The sequence below is a fragment of the Sminthopsis crassicaudata genome, chromosome 4 (assembly GCF_048593235.1).
Source record: "Sminthopsis crassicaudata isolate SCR6 chromosome 4, ASM4859323v1, whole genome shotgun sequence".
In the NCBI taxonomy this organism is placed as follows: Eukaryota; Metazoa; Chordata; class Mammalia; order Dasyuromorphia; family Dasyuridae; genus Sminthopsis; species Sminthopsis crassicaudata.
Window position 1 is genome coordinate 96,051,755 of NC_133620.1, and position 15,190 is coordinate 96,066,944.

The following is a 15,190-nucleotide window of genomic DNA, read 5'->3' on the forward strand; positions in this document are numbered from 1 at the left end:
TATCATCACTTTGCACAGTGCTGGTACATAGTAGATGTTTGATAAATGTTGCCTGCCCTGTCCCATGGCCAAGCACTCCAAGGTTCATGCCCAAGGCTGACAAAGTGGCCACTGACTTAGACATTTTCCTGCGCTTCTTCTCTTCGGCCTTGGCTTTCTGGGCAGAGGTTAAACTCTCAGCCTCAGCCAGGTTGTCCACAGCAATAGCCAAGAAAACATTGAGCAGGATATCTGGGGGGTAAAGTGGTTAAGGAATCCTCCTTTAGTACATATGGAAAGACAATTTCTGAGGGGAAGAGGTGACTACTACATGTTCCATTGACCCAAAGACAGATGTCCTTCTTCATGTTTCTCAGTACTCATCTGTGAAATGGGCGGGTTTGCACCAGATGGCCTTGAAGAACCCTACTTGGTCTCAATCTATGCCCATAATCTTTTAGTACAGCTGTCCAAATGGGAGGATATAGTGCTCAGTGATGCTCAGTGACACTAGAACAGTACACTCAGGGAAAGCTTAAGTCTGTTTATCCCAAGTGTCTGGATGGGGATGCTCTAGGGATGCTAACCCTTCTCTATTCAGAATAAGAAAAACAAAACAATAGGGTACTTTAGGATTTACAATAATAATATTATTGTTACAATAATATTCAATTATAATAACCTTCTAAGGGATATAGTACAAGTAATTTCATGGTCATTTTATAGATTAAAAGGTTGAAGATCAGAGTCATTAAGTAATTTGTCATATAGTAAATGTCAAAGGATATGGAAAGAGGGAACATTGGGGAAGGGTGCTGGGTATGGGATGGAGGAGGGATAGAGTGGAGAACTGCATTTATGAGTCTCCAGGAAGTCACCTCTTTCTGAAAGGATACAGTTGCCACAGATGAAGAGGATAATGAAATAGATGCAGACCAGCACGCCTGGATAAGAGGGTCCACCATATGCCATAATGCCGTTGTACATAATCGAGTTCCAGTCTTCACCTGTCAGGATCTAGTTTTCGGGGATGGGAGGGAGAAGGAGAGGGATAGAGGGAGATGAAGAGGGAAAAGGAGATGAAGAAGAAGGAAGGGAGAGGTAAGAGGTAAGAGGGAGGGAGAGTAAAGAGAGAGAGATAAAGGGAGAAAAAGAGAAAGTGGAAGAAGTAGAGAAGGGGAAAGACAGGGAGAGAGAGGGGAGGAAAATAGAGAGATTCCAAAGTCCTACATTACACACATACATACTCTTTTTCTCTGCTATCTATCTCTCCTTCTCCCTCTCCCTCTCTCTCATCTCTCTCCCTCTTCCTTTCTCTCTCTGTCTCTCTCTCAGTCTCTTTTCTCTTCCTCTCTCCCTCTATTTCCATTTTTATCTCTCTTTTCTCTCTGTCTCTACCTGTCTCTCTCCCTTCCTTCCTCTCTCTTTCTATCTTTGTCTCCTCTTGCTTTCCTTCTCTCGTCCTCTCTCTTTGTCTCTCTCTGCCTCTCTGTTTCTCTCTTTTAAAATTCCCTTCAAAAGGAAGTGTGGCTTTCACAGCAAGTAAAAACCTCAGTCTCCTTTAGTGACTTCCAGTGAAGCCCTGTGCCTTCCTAGATGTGATTAAGAAGGCATCACCTTTCTTGCCTTTGCTCAAAGAATCAAGGGCAGAACTAGGAAAAGAAAGCCAGTGGGCATCAGAGCTCTCCTTCCTTGAGAGTAGGGACTAAATCATGTTTTTGCCTACTCCACCCAATATGTGACTTACAGTAGAGCCTTAATAAGTGCTTGTGAATTAATTCTGTGCCTGGGAATGTCCTCCTTACTCACCTCCATCCTTCAGCCTTCCTTCTGGCTCCCCTACTTCCTATTGGCAACCAGCTTTCCTGTATCATTTGTACACATGTTTTCTTTCCCCCATTAGAATGCAAGCTCTCTGAAGGCAGGGGCTGGTCTCCTTTTTTCTTTGTCTCCCCAGTGCTTAGCACAGTGCCTGCTATGAAGTAAGGGCTTAACAAATACTTTTTGATCAACTGATGGCCCGCCAACCTGGCACCCAGGTGGGATTGAGTGGCCATACCTGGAAGACGCTGATGAGAGCCTGGGGGAAGGTATCAAAGTTGCTTCGCCTCACCTCCGTGTCCTCAAAGTCATACTTGCCCCCAAAGAGCTGCATTCCCAAGAGGGCAAAGATGATGATAAAGAGGAAGAGCAGAAGGAGCAGGGAGGCAATGGAGCGGACAGAATTGAGCAGAGAGGCCACCAGGTTGCTCAGAGATGTCCAGTACCTAAAGGAAGATGAGACCAATGAGGGGGAAGCTCTCACTATCTGCAGCAAGAGCCTAGGGACTCTTTAGGGGTGATGAGGAACCTGTCCGGTTTTTGGAAACCCAAAGTAGAAAAAACCAGCAGAGGACCTGTCTTTTGGGGAGGGGGAGTTTGCTTTTTAGAGGCAGAGTTAAGTAATTTGTCCAGGGCCACACAATAAGTGCCTAAGGTCATATTTGAATTCAAGTCCTCCTGATTGCAGGGGCAGTGCTCTAACCATTGTACAACCTAGCTCTCTTAATAATACATGTCTTACTTACATGAACTGATGCTGAGTGAAATGAGCAGAACCAGGAGATCACTATACACTTCAACAACAATGCTGTATGAAGATATATCCTGATTGAAGTGGATATCTTCACCATAGAGAAGATCCAATTCACTTCCAGTTGATCAATGATGGACAGAAACAGCTACACCCAGAGAAGGAACACTGGGAATTGAATGTAAACTGTTTGCACTACTGTCTATCTACCCTTCGGAATCCAATTCATATCGTGCAACAAGAAAATTGGATTTACACACATATATTGTATCTAGGTTAAACTGTAACACATTTAATATGTATGGGATTGCCTGTCATCTAGGGGAGGGAGTAGAGGGAGGGAGGAGAAAATTTGGAAAAATAAATACAAGGGATAATGTTGTAAAAAAATTACTCATGCATATGTACTGTCAAAAATTATAATTATAAAATTAATAAAAAATAATACATGTCTTAATAAATGCTTGCTAGATTTAATTGAATTGACTGGTCAGAGAGTTGGAAATTTTGGGTTTAGTTGTTATTTTATAGATTAATAGAATTTAGAAAGTGTCATAAGCAGGTGTTGATTAATGTTTAATAATGGGCTTTCAAAAAAAAAAAAAAAAAGGACCTCTATTTAATGAGTTGTTAACATTTGTCTCCATTACTTTCTTAAGTCTAGACAATCAACAAAACAATACACAAAGCTTTGATTTGTAATGTTTGCTGATTTCTGGGATGTAAATATTTACACTGAAAACAGAATAATCAGCTCTTTAGCTGGATTGAGCTGGCTTTAACACTGTCGTAGGTCTTTTTGTTGTATTGTTTGTTCAGTCATTTCAGTCATGTCTGACTTTACTTTCTCCTCTCTATTTCTCTCTGTCTCTGTCTCTCCTTTTCCCTCTGTCCTTCCCTCTCTCCCTCTCTGTCTCTCCCTCTCTATACCTCTCCCTCCTCTCTCTCTCTCTCTCTGTGTGTCTCTCCTTCTCTGTCACTGTCTATCTGTCTTTATCTGTCTTTCTTCCTCTGCCTATCTCTTTCTTTCTGTCTCCTTCTCTCTCTTTCTCTTTGTCTGTTATTCTTTCTATGTATCTCTCTCAGACTCTCTTTGTCTCTCTTTCTCCCTCCCTCCCTCCCTTCCCCCTCTCATTCTTATTCTCTCAGTCTCTCTTCCACACACTCATATTTTCTCTTTCTCTGTCCCTTCCTCTCTCCTTTCTCCCTCTCTCTGTTTTTTTTTTTCTGTCTCTGTCTCTTTGTCTTTCTCTCATTCTTGTTCTCTTTGTTTTTGTTTACATATCTCTATCTCCTGCCTCTCTTTTGCCTTTGCTTTCTCCCTCTATATTCTTTTTTCCATCTTCTTCCTGGTGTCTATCCTCTTGATCCTCCAGTAGCTGAGGCAGAGATAGAAGCAAAGGAGAAAATGAGTCCTAAAAAGAAAAGAGTGATTTTCCTTCAAGACAAATCGAGATTATAAATCTAAACGAAAAAGCAAAGTACATGGGTTGTATATTTGGACACTAGATTTGGATTTAGGAAGACCTGGGTTGGAATTCTTCCTCAAACACTGTACAACTGCAAGCAAGTCACTTCAACCTTAGACTTAATTTCCCTATCTGTAAAATAGGCATAAAATTAACAGAGTTGTTATGATGATTTGATAAGATTTTATATCTATTCAAATATACACATATATAATATGTATAAATACTTTGTAGAATCAAGTACTGTATAAAATTAATTCTAATAATAATTATGATGATGATGATGATGACGATGACAGATGCAATAATGAAGGGGAGGGAAGGGGGGAGGACAGGACTGAGAAACCAAGATTTTGTTCTAAACAGATGCCCTTAACCCCTCCTCTCCTGCCCCTCTCCCTGCCCACAGGGATCTTACTTGGTGATCTTAAAGATCCTCAGAAGGCGGATACATCGGAGTACAGAGATGCCGAGGGGTGTCATGACCCCAGATTCCACCAGAATGATCTCTATGATTCCACTGCACACCACGAAACAGTCAAAGCGATTGAAGACAGACATGAAATACTGTCGAAACCCAAGTCCATACATCTTCATCAGCATCTCGATGGTGAAGAGAGCCAGAAGCACACGATTAGCCACATCTGTAAGGCCAGAATAGGGTCAGGGGTGACCCATCCACCTTCTTGCACTCTATGTTTTTGTCTTGACCAGCTCTTTAGCCTGAGTCGTACATTGTACACTATCTTCTTCTCCAAGTTATTCCCTTAAATTTTTTCCCTTAAAACTGAGAATAATATTTATTATCTCTATGAAATTTATCAGTAACTAAGTGATACAATGTATAGAGTACTGAGCCTATCAGGAAAATTCTTCTTCCTGAGTTCAAATCTGACCTCAGAAACTTACTTGCTGTGTGACCTTGGGCAAGTCACTTAATCCTGTTTGCCTCAGTTTCTTCATCTGTAAAACTGAGTTGGAAAAGGAAATAGCAAACCGTTCTAGTATCTTTGCCAAGAAATCCCCAAATGGGGTCACAAAGCACTGGGCATGAACAAAAATGAGTGAACAACAACAAATGAAATTTTCCTTAATAAAACCCACCCATTTCAGATCACTCCAATTATTCAAGGATCTTCCTTCAGTGTAGCAAACCTTAACTAAAATGGATCTAAATTGAGGGAAGGTAAACCAATGTGAATTAGTAAAGTCTTAATTATAACTTATATAAAGCAGTATGTATAATGGCTAGAGATCTAGCCTCGAATCCAGGGAGTCAAATATTGCCTTTCATACACACTGGTTATTATATTTCTGGACACGTCATTTCATCTCTCAAATGCTATTAACAAACTCTCTAACCTCTATGACACTGACTGATATGGAAAGAGAACATATCTTCATCTAAAAGTTTTCTCTACTAATTAAACCACAAATGAAATCCCTATCGCCTATTAAAAAAGAAATATAGTGCTATTACTCTTAAGAACCTCATATTACAAACTAGACAAGAGAAGTTTATTCTTCTAATTATTCTATCTGTTGTCTAATGGGGCCCTTCAGGGACCTGTTTTAATGATTAGAAAAAGTAGAAAAGACTAATTTATAATTTTTAGAGCAATTTTTATTAATAATTCACTTCAAAAATGATGACGTTCACAAGTCTCTGAATATTGTTTAGGTATTATAAAAATCCCTTTTACAATCTAGTCTACAATTTAATAAAATGATACTCCCTATGAATAAAAGATTTGCTAAGTAAAGCTAAATTTCTGCCCCATTATCAGGTAAAGCCTTATAAGACTTTATAATTGGGAAATGCAGAAAAGCAGGGTATCTTTGAAAATGATGCATAATAATATATTTTTTTCAAATCAGTCTGAAATAGAAATGTATGATTTTATAGTAAATCTTTTTTTATGTTGTGCTGTATACATAGAAATAATCTTTTTTCAGTCTTTTTGTTTTTAAGTTCAAAATGAATAAATATTAAAAAAAACTGGCAGGATATAATCAAGGTTGGATTTAAGAAAAAGGATTGTTCATAAAATATTCTCCTTTGTGTGTTATTCACTGTATTATGTGATTGCATGATGAATAACTAAAGATTATAAATATGTATATATGTATGTACACATGTGAATATATACACGCACATATATATACACACATCCACATATATACATGTACATACGCATATACACACACACATATATATAGAAAGAGAGAGGGAGAGAGGAAGAAGGGAGAGAGGGAGAGAGAGAAAGAGAACAAAGACAGAAAGTGAGAGAGACAGAGAGACAGAGAGAGACAAAGTCATGACTTTATACCTACTAGGTATCTGGCTATATCAAAGTATATGTCACATTGTAAACCTCATATTACAGAAACTGTGTCTATTCATTTACTCTATACAGTACTAAATGCATAGTATTCTTAGTTCTGTCCAAACATTCTGGTGTTTTATAGCAAATGTGACCCACTGTAAGAAACTTAATATTGGAAAATATAGATTTCAAAAAAAAATTCCTTTTGAGGAGGAATTCTCCCTTCTTTTGCAAAAGGATTCATGGGAAATTTTCCTTTAACATTGTTGCATTGATTTTTTTTTTTCCCTGAGGCTGGGGTTAAGTGACTTGCCCAGAGTCACACAGCTAGGAAGTGCTAAGTGTCTGAGACCAGATTTGAACTCGGGTCCTCCTGAATTCAGGGCACCTAGCTGCCCCTGCATTGATCTTTTAAAATATTAGAGTTTGCTTTATGAAATCTCAGTTTAAAAATCTTTTCAGGGTTAGGAAGGGACTTTACAGTCTTATTCTTCCTCTCAAGTGTATCTGTGAAAACACAGTCGTGGTCTGAGAGACTTGCCTGAATGACTTGATGGTAAGTCTTTGGCAAATTTGCAGCTTCCAGTGGGCAAGGACATTATCTATTCCCGCATTCATACCCTTTCCAGTCCTCCTTTTAGCACAAAGTCACTAGTTCATATTAAGAGGCTATTTTCCTTCATGCCGCCTATTTAGGGTAGAATGTGAAGGTGAATCTTTGGAATCCAAACCAGGATCCTTACTACATACTGAAAATCTCAGCCCTGAGAGATTTCATAGGACAAAGCTCATTTCTAATAAGATATAATTTAATAGGGACACAGAAAAACTGTAATGAATATAAGAGATTAGTGGCTAATAACCCCAAGACTGGGAAATGAAATCATTATTCAAATAAAACCGTGGGGAATATTTGATGACTGTATAATAGCCTCTTCCCTCAATTCCCAGGGTTGGAATCACTGATTATATTATATTCTATAAGAAACTCTCATTAGTTTAATAATCAAAAAATATTTTGAAATAATAAATAATTATGCAGGAAAATGAATAGTACATTCACTTCAATTTTGAAGAGAAGAAAAAAATTTGAATAGGTCAAATTATTGAACACAAAATTAATGAATATTCTTATACAAAAATTTTTTGACTGACGAGAAGCAATATAATTAAATTAAAAAAAAAGTAGATGGGGAAAACATGATAAATGTGAAAAAGTTTGAGACTCAGAATTTGTAAAAAACCAAAAACTACACTTAATAACTAAAATTCAGTCTTCATTGGAGAGATCATCAAATATCTTTTAAATAAACAGGTTATAAAGATGAAAATACAAACTGTGAGATGTTGCTTTCAGCTCGCTAGATACAAACTTCTTATTAGATCCTCATAACTACCTTGGAGTGGATTGCCATTTTCTTTTCCAGTTCATTTTACAGATGAGGAAACTGAGGCAGAGTTAAGTGATTTGCCTAGGGTCAGAGAGCTAGTAAGTGTTTGAGTCCAGATTTGAACTTAGGAAGAGGAGATTTCCTGACTCCAATCACTGCTCTACCTAGCCACCCCTAAAAATGGAAAATAGGTTGCCCTTGGAAGAAATAAACTCCCTATCAATAAAGGTCTATAAATGGAAGTTGGATGACTTATAGGAGAAATTGATCCTTCAGGCAAAGGTTAGAGGTTGGTCACTGGGTCTAGAGAAACAAAACTTGAGTTCAAATTCAGCTCAGACACTTACTAGCTGTGTGACTCTGGGTAAGTCACTTAATCTCTGTCTGCTACAGTTTTCCCCATTTAATATCACCTAACTCCTAAGGTTGTTATGAGGATATGATGATAAGATATTATTTGTTTTTTTTTTATAAATTGTTTTTTTTATTAATTTTATAATTATAAATTTTTTGACAGTATATATACATAAGTAATTTTTTAAATAACATTATCCCTTGTATTCATTTTTCCTAATTTTCCCCTCCCTCCCTCTACTCCCTCCCTTAGATGACAGGCAATCCCATACATATTAAATGTGTTACAGTTTAACCTAGATACAATATATGTGTGTAAATCCAATTTTCTTGTTGCACGTTAAGTATTAGATTCCGAAGGTATAAGTAATCTGGGTAGATAGACAGTAGTGCTAATATTTTACATTCTATTCCCAGTGTTCCTTCTCTGGGTGTAGTTGTTTCTGTCCATCATTGATCAGCTGGAAGTGAGTTGGATCTTCTTTGTGTTGAAGATATAAGATATTATTTGTGAAGCACTTTGCAAACCTTAAAGTGTTATATAAATGCTAGTTATTATTAAAATTTTGTGAATTTATTCTATTTACTTGTAGCAGCTTGTTGGGTGCTATGTCAATAAATGGTAAATATTGTCAAAGCATTTGGTACCATAAGGATGGGTCTTTTTGACAGGGTTGTTTGTGAGTTGTTTTTATATTGTCTACCCTTTAGATTGTGAGTTTCTTATGGGTAGAAACTATTCTTTGCCTTTCTTTGTTTCTTTATCCCTTAGTAAAGTGCCTAGAACATAGTAGGTGCTTAATAAGAATTTAATTAAACACTAATTGATAAATAATGTGTACTGTGCACTAATTAATTAAGTAGTGCTTAATAAATGCTCATTGACAAGAGAGGAAAACAATAAATAACATGGTGTCACTTATCTGATTGCTTCTGGATAATTGTCTACATTTGTCATTGTGTTCCAAATTTTTCTCCCTCCCTGTCTTACCTCTCCCTTCCCCAAGAAAGCAAGCAAACTGATATAGGTTAAATAAATGCAATTCTTTTAAACATTTCCATATTTGTCATGTTGTATAAGAAAAATCAAACTAAAAGGCAACTAGGTGGTGTAGTGGATAGAACACCAACCCTGAAGTTAGGAGGACCCAAGTTCAAATCTGATCTCAGACACTTAATACTTACTAGCTGTGTGACTCTGGGCAAGTCACTTAACCCCAATTGCCTCAAGGGAAAAAAAAAGTTAAAAAAAATCAGATCAAAAGGGAAAAACACCATGAGAAAGAACAACAAACACCAAAAAAGGTGAAAATTCTTCTATCTATATTCAGTTTCCATAATTTTCTGTCTCTGGATGTTGATGGCATCTTCCATCCCAATTTAATTGGAAATGTCTTGAATCTGATGATTATACAACATTGTCTTTTGAGCTACTTCCTACCTACCCTTGGCTATCCCTTCTCACCTTGCAAATGGGTCAACCATAGGGGCTGGAGGTGGTGTTCTGAGGCAATGGACAGGGTGTTGAGGGCCACAACCAGGATCACCAGCCAATAGAAGACCTTGGATTTCACCACTTCTTGACACTTCCGGCGGAAGATGCGATTCCACTGTCTCCAGTGCCGGCTGGAAGATGGAGAAAACAAGGAATAGGGAAATCCAGAGCCTTTAGTGCTAAAACCACATTCCTGAGCATTTGTAATTTCCTTTTCCTTTAAGATCCTTTACCCCACCCCCAATATCTTTTCCACTATTCACAGGCAAACCTATTCAATAACTGTCTTTCTTCACTATCGACCTCCAAATTATATATCAAAAGAAGCATGTTGATAGGGGAAAATGCATTTTCTAAAAGCTCATGGGCTTAAAAGATGGGACTAGGGGTAATGAAGCTCCTGTGATCCATTCCTATTTAACAATGTGTCTGTGATGAATTCAGGGTGATTGTGTCAGGAAGATGGAGGCTCTGGAAAAGAGCTAAACCAGCCCACAGACCATCTGGGATTGATTGCATATGTCTCTGTCCACACTCACCATCCACAATTTTTTATGGAGAAATGAGGAAGGTCAGTTTCGTCATTGGTCTTCTGGGATAAAAAGCTAGGGTAATGGATGGAGCCCTGGGCCTGGCCTGAGGAAAATCTGAATTCCAATTCAACCTTGGTAGCAGGATGATCCTGGGTGAATTACAATCTTTCTCTGTCTTCAGTTTACTCCACTGTAAAATGGGAATCATAATAGCACCTACCTTGTGCTACCTTGTAAAGTTGTTATGAAGATCAAATGAAATCATATTTGTAAAGCAGTTAGTACTAGTACCTATCACATTGTATGTTCTTAATAAATGTGAATTCCCTTCGTTCCTCCCACCAGGCAAGTTATGCCCCAAATATCTATTATATCTGTGCTGTTTCTCAAAACAAAAACAAAAACAAACCTCAGGGATAGTTTTGTGTGTTTGTATGTGTTAGGGGAATGAGGAATTGCTGAGAAGTGGTAGTGGTTCAAAGAAATAAGCTCAAATGGGTAACTTGTCTTTGTGGTTTTGGTGGTTGTGTTCTCTCTTTCACACAAAAACAATGAAGAGAATAATCCTTAAGAAGTTATGATGAGAATTAATTATTCTCAAATGTCTCTCAGCAATAGCTCATACACATATCCACAAGTCCTCTGCTTAAAGAAATTCAAGTAGCAATAAGATGAAAAGGAATAGGAAAAAACTAATCAACTAACAGTCCTGTCCTGTCTGTTCTATTCAGATTTGGGTGGAATCTCTGTTAAACTCTAGATGGTAGATGCTCTCTTAACCTATGCTGTGGAAAAAAGCTGAGTCCAGAGGCAGGGAAAAACTACAGGATTTAGATGTGACCTTAAGTAATTCAGTTTTGCTGGGTTTTAGATTCTCCATCTATTAAATGAGAATTTTGGCCCTGGTGTCTCCGTGATTCCTTCCAGTTCTAAATCCTATACTACTCTGGTACATTTTTCAGACTAGTAGAAATACTGTTAGTCTGGATATTTGGAAAACTAATCAGCGGCAGTTGAGTTTCCCAAATGGGTCAATGAGCTGACTTTCATGCTTTCCTGAGGATGGACAATGTATAGTTATTATATATATAATATAATAATAACAATATTATATATAAATATACATTATTATATATTTGTGGATACTCACAGAAATTGGATAAATTTGTTCAAGCCTTCTATTTCATAGAGGCTCTCTGTATCTGAGCCACCTTCATCCAATGACAGCTTTCCTAGGGACCCAAGAGAAATAGCCAGTCAAACAAGCAGATGGGTTTTGCTATCTCTGAAGAAATTTCCCACTCTGGCACATCTGGAAAGCTTTTCCAAATAAGATCTTCTTATAGGGCAATGTTTTTCCAAAACATAGTTGTATTAAAGAGACATTAATATAACCTGCATTTTACTCCAAGATTGGGCCTTTTTTATGGGCTGCATATGCATGACTCTGAATTGGTGGGGAGAATTCTAAGTAATATATATTAAGGTTGTTAGCATGAGAATTTTGGAGAAGAAAGTCAATCTTCTTTGACAGAAGAAAGACAGTCTTCAAGAGAGAAAGACATATATGTAGCATGCTAAATGCCATTGGTTGGCTTGAAGTCCAGGTTACATTGGGATGGACTCAAGTCTCTGACAACAGAGGACTCCCTCTCCCCTCTGTGTCTCTACTCCTGTAGAGAGGGCCAACAAGTGGGATGTTGCTCTTAGCTGACTGGATACAAACCTTCTCTTATATCATCAATATCCATGACTTCTGCTTGAGTGATCCAGTTCATGTAACCCTTAAGGTCTTCCTCTAATTGCTGCTTTTCCCTAAGCTTCTGAAAGGTTCCCCGAGACTTGGCCTTTTCCCGTTCTTTGGTAAACTCACTGAAATGAAACAAGAGGAGAAAAGACATTAGTGTGGTATCATCTTCCCAGGAGACAAGGAAGGCTCAATGCTTGAATGAATGGTCACCTTTTCCCTCCACCCAGGGAAGAAGAAGGCACAGACAATGACTACCTGAAGCCCTCCATATAATCCTTGGCAAGTTCATGTTTTTCATACTTTTTATCTGAGTCTGAATATCTTTCATTTATAAAGCAACCCTTAGAAAGAGGTAATAGGGTCCATTTTTTTTTTTCTCGATGAGGCAGTTGGGGTTAAGTGACTTGCCTAGGGTCACATAGCTAGGAAGTGTTAAGTATCTGAGACTAGATTTGAACTAAGGTCCTCCTGATTTTAAGGCTGGTGCTCTATCTACTGCGACACCTAGGTGTCCATTTATCTTTAAAAAGTCCATTTATCTTTAAAAAAGGAAAAAAAAAGACGTTTTCTCACTGATCCCTGCAATATTATGCATATTCACAATAGTCATCTAATATAATCCTTTCTTCTTTTAGATAAGAAAATGGATATCTGAGAGGTAAACGAATTTGTTTAGGGTTATATAGCTGGCAAATGGCACACCCAGGAATTGAATCCAGGGACTTTTTCAGTAATATTATTTCCTCTGAATTTAATATTTAGAAAGTGGGCAAGGACATTGCCTCCCTTATGATTTACTCCTGGAGGAGTGCTGGAGCCAGTTTTAACAGTCTCTAAAAAAACTGATTGCTACATTTTTAATCCCTAGTGTCCATGACTTGCTCTCTCTGGGGACTAATGGACACCCAAGTCTGTTTGCTATACCAGAGGGGTTACCCAAGAAAGAAACAGGGGAAATCTTTAGAGTTGGATGATAAGAATAAGGCAGATGACTAATGTAGGTCATATGGTAGGGCCCCTATTTAGAGCATCAGTCAAAACTTGGTGAAAAGTTACTACAGCTTGAATATCCTACAAGCAGAAGGTGAAGCTTCTATACTGAATCATGGGTTCATAGTAGTCCAATTTCTAGATTGGACTATTTAGAAAAATTCTAATTTTTCTCAGAAGATTACTGGGAAGAGAAAAATGGTAGAGGGAAAAGAAAAGGGTTTGTTGGCAAGGAAGAGAGGAAAATGACAAAACTGATTAAATCTTCTAGTACCACAAGCCTTCTTTTGTTATCCTCATCAGTGTCTCCTAAGGGAGAAAGTTGGATTAAGATAAACAAGATAAGAACTACATCACCAGAGAAATTGTGATGATCAGCCATACCTCCTCATGGCTCCTGGGTCCCTCAATATCCCTGCCCTTCAACACACTTACCCACTCAGGACACCCAGAACGAGGTTAAGGATGAAGAAGGATCCCAGGAGAATGAGGCTGACAAAATAAATCCAGGGCCACTCGTTTCCAATGGCATCATTGACCTAGGGATCAGCAAAGACTATGAGTTTGGACTTATAGAATCTGAAGGCTGAAAGAGGCTTCAGGGATCATTTAAACCAGAGATTCTTAACTTTTTTTTATGACTTCCTTTGACAGTCTGGTGAAGCTGATGAATTATAATAATTATTTTGGTGAGGCAATTGGGGTTACTCAGAATTACACAGGTGTTAAATATCTGAGCCTAAATTTGAACTCAGGTCCTCCTGATTCCAGGGCCAGTGTTCTAACTGGTTGCCCCTAGAATACTGTTTTAAAATAACTTAAGGCAATATTAATTAAATTTCTGGTAAAGGATAGTGAAAATGTAACTTTCCCCATTCTAATTCGTGGACCCCCTAAAATCTATTCATACATCCGTTGGTATCCATATATCCATTGAGAGCTCCTAATCTTCATGTCTCCATAAAAGACTATTATAAATGGGAAGAATGCTGCATTTGGAGTTAGGAGAGACATGAGGGCAAATTTTGCCTCTGATGTTTAATGCTGTGCTATTCAAATAAATAATAACAATAATTAACTTACATATCCCTTTGAGGTTTGTAAAGCACTTTACATAATCTCATATTCTCACAATACTCTCAGGAGATAGGTGCTAACATTAACTTCACTTTTGTAGATGGAGAAACAAGGACTAACACAAGACAAATGACTTGCTCAGAGTTACATAGCTGGTAAGCGTCTGAGTTAGGATTTGAACTCAGACTCTCTCCAGACCCAGCACTCCATTCATATATTATCTAACTATCTTTCCTCATTTGCAATAGGACTATCAATATCTATAGTTTCTATTTCACACAGTTTTTTATGAAACCAGAGTCCTATTGTTTGTTACTTATGTTACTGAGGCATGGAGAAGGCAAATGACTTAGTACATGTCAGGGTCAGAACTGGAAATCAGATCTGATTCCAAATCCAAGGCTTTATTCCAATATAGGATACCTGAGTTCAAATCCAGCCTTAGACACTTACTAGCTGTGTATGACTCTGGGCGAGTCATTTAACCTTGTTTGCCTTAATTGGAGAAGATAATGACAAACCACTCTGGAATCTTTGTCAAGAAAATCCCTTGAACAGTCTGGTCCACAGATTCATGAAGAGTTGTCTGGACTGATGGCACAACAATAAGAACAATGCTGATTTCCTCCTTTTCCTCCTCCCTGTCCTTTCTCAGTCACTCAGGGTCCTCTTGTGCTCATTCCAAAATTTTTCACCCAAAGGAGAATAGAAGGGACCATGATCCACTAGTAGAGGAAGGAAATCCTTTTGACTATGGGGAGGAAGTATTTGTAAAAATGAGGACTATAGAAACTCAAAGTTGAAAAGGCTGTTTCTCTTTATGTAAAAGAAATGTTTTGGATATTACAGACTTAGGCCTTTTCCCAGCTTATCCAACAGTCAATACGTCTATCATTTTCAAAGGCCAGATTGTCCATTTTTTTTTTTTTTGCTGAGGCAATTGGGGTTAAGTGACTTGCCCAGGGTCATACAGCTAGGAAGTGTTAAGTACCTGAGACCAGATTTGAACTCAGGTCCTCCTGACTTCAGGGTTGGTGCTCTATCTACAACACCACCTAATTCCCCTCTCTCTGCAAGACTTAATCTATCCTGTCTCTGGCCAAGAAAGTCTTTTTCTTTACTTCTTTTTGACATTCTTCTACTGGCTACTTCATCACTAATTAGTTTCGATCTTTGGAAACAGAAGAGACAATTAGTCTTGTGCAATTAATCCTAGACTTGGACTTCAGAGATCTAGAGAGTAGACCCAGCAT

General features: G+C 38.0%; 1 protein-coding gene across 1 annotated transcript in view; it reads right to left on the reverse strand.

The window, feature by feature from the left end:
* The window catches only part of CACNA1S (calcium voltage-gated channel subunit alpha1 S), a 95,166-nt gene that overhangs the window by 44,327 nt on the left and 35,649 nt on the right, over nt 1-15,190 (reverse strand). The window contains exons 7-14 of the mRNA XM_074308739.1: nt 13,296-13,399; nt 11,847-11,992; nt 11,271-11,352; nt 9,558-9,718; nt 4,439-4,664; nt 2,039-2,246; nt 876-996; nt 117-231 (exon numbers count right to left, since the gene is read on the reverse strand). Coding sequence (XP_074164840.1) covers nt 117-231; nt 876-996; nt 2,039-2,246; nt 4,439-4,664; nt 9,558-9,718; nt 11,271-11,352; nt 11,847-11,992; nt 13,296-13,399 — 1,163 coding nt within the window. The remainder of the gene's footprint in view (nt 1-116; nt 232-875; nt 997-2,038; nt 2,247-4,438; nt 4,665-9,557; nt 9,719-11,270; nt 11,353-11,846; nt 11,993-13,295; nt 13,400-15,190) is intronic.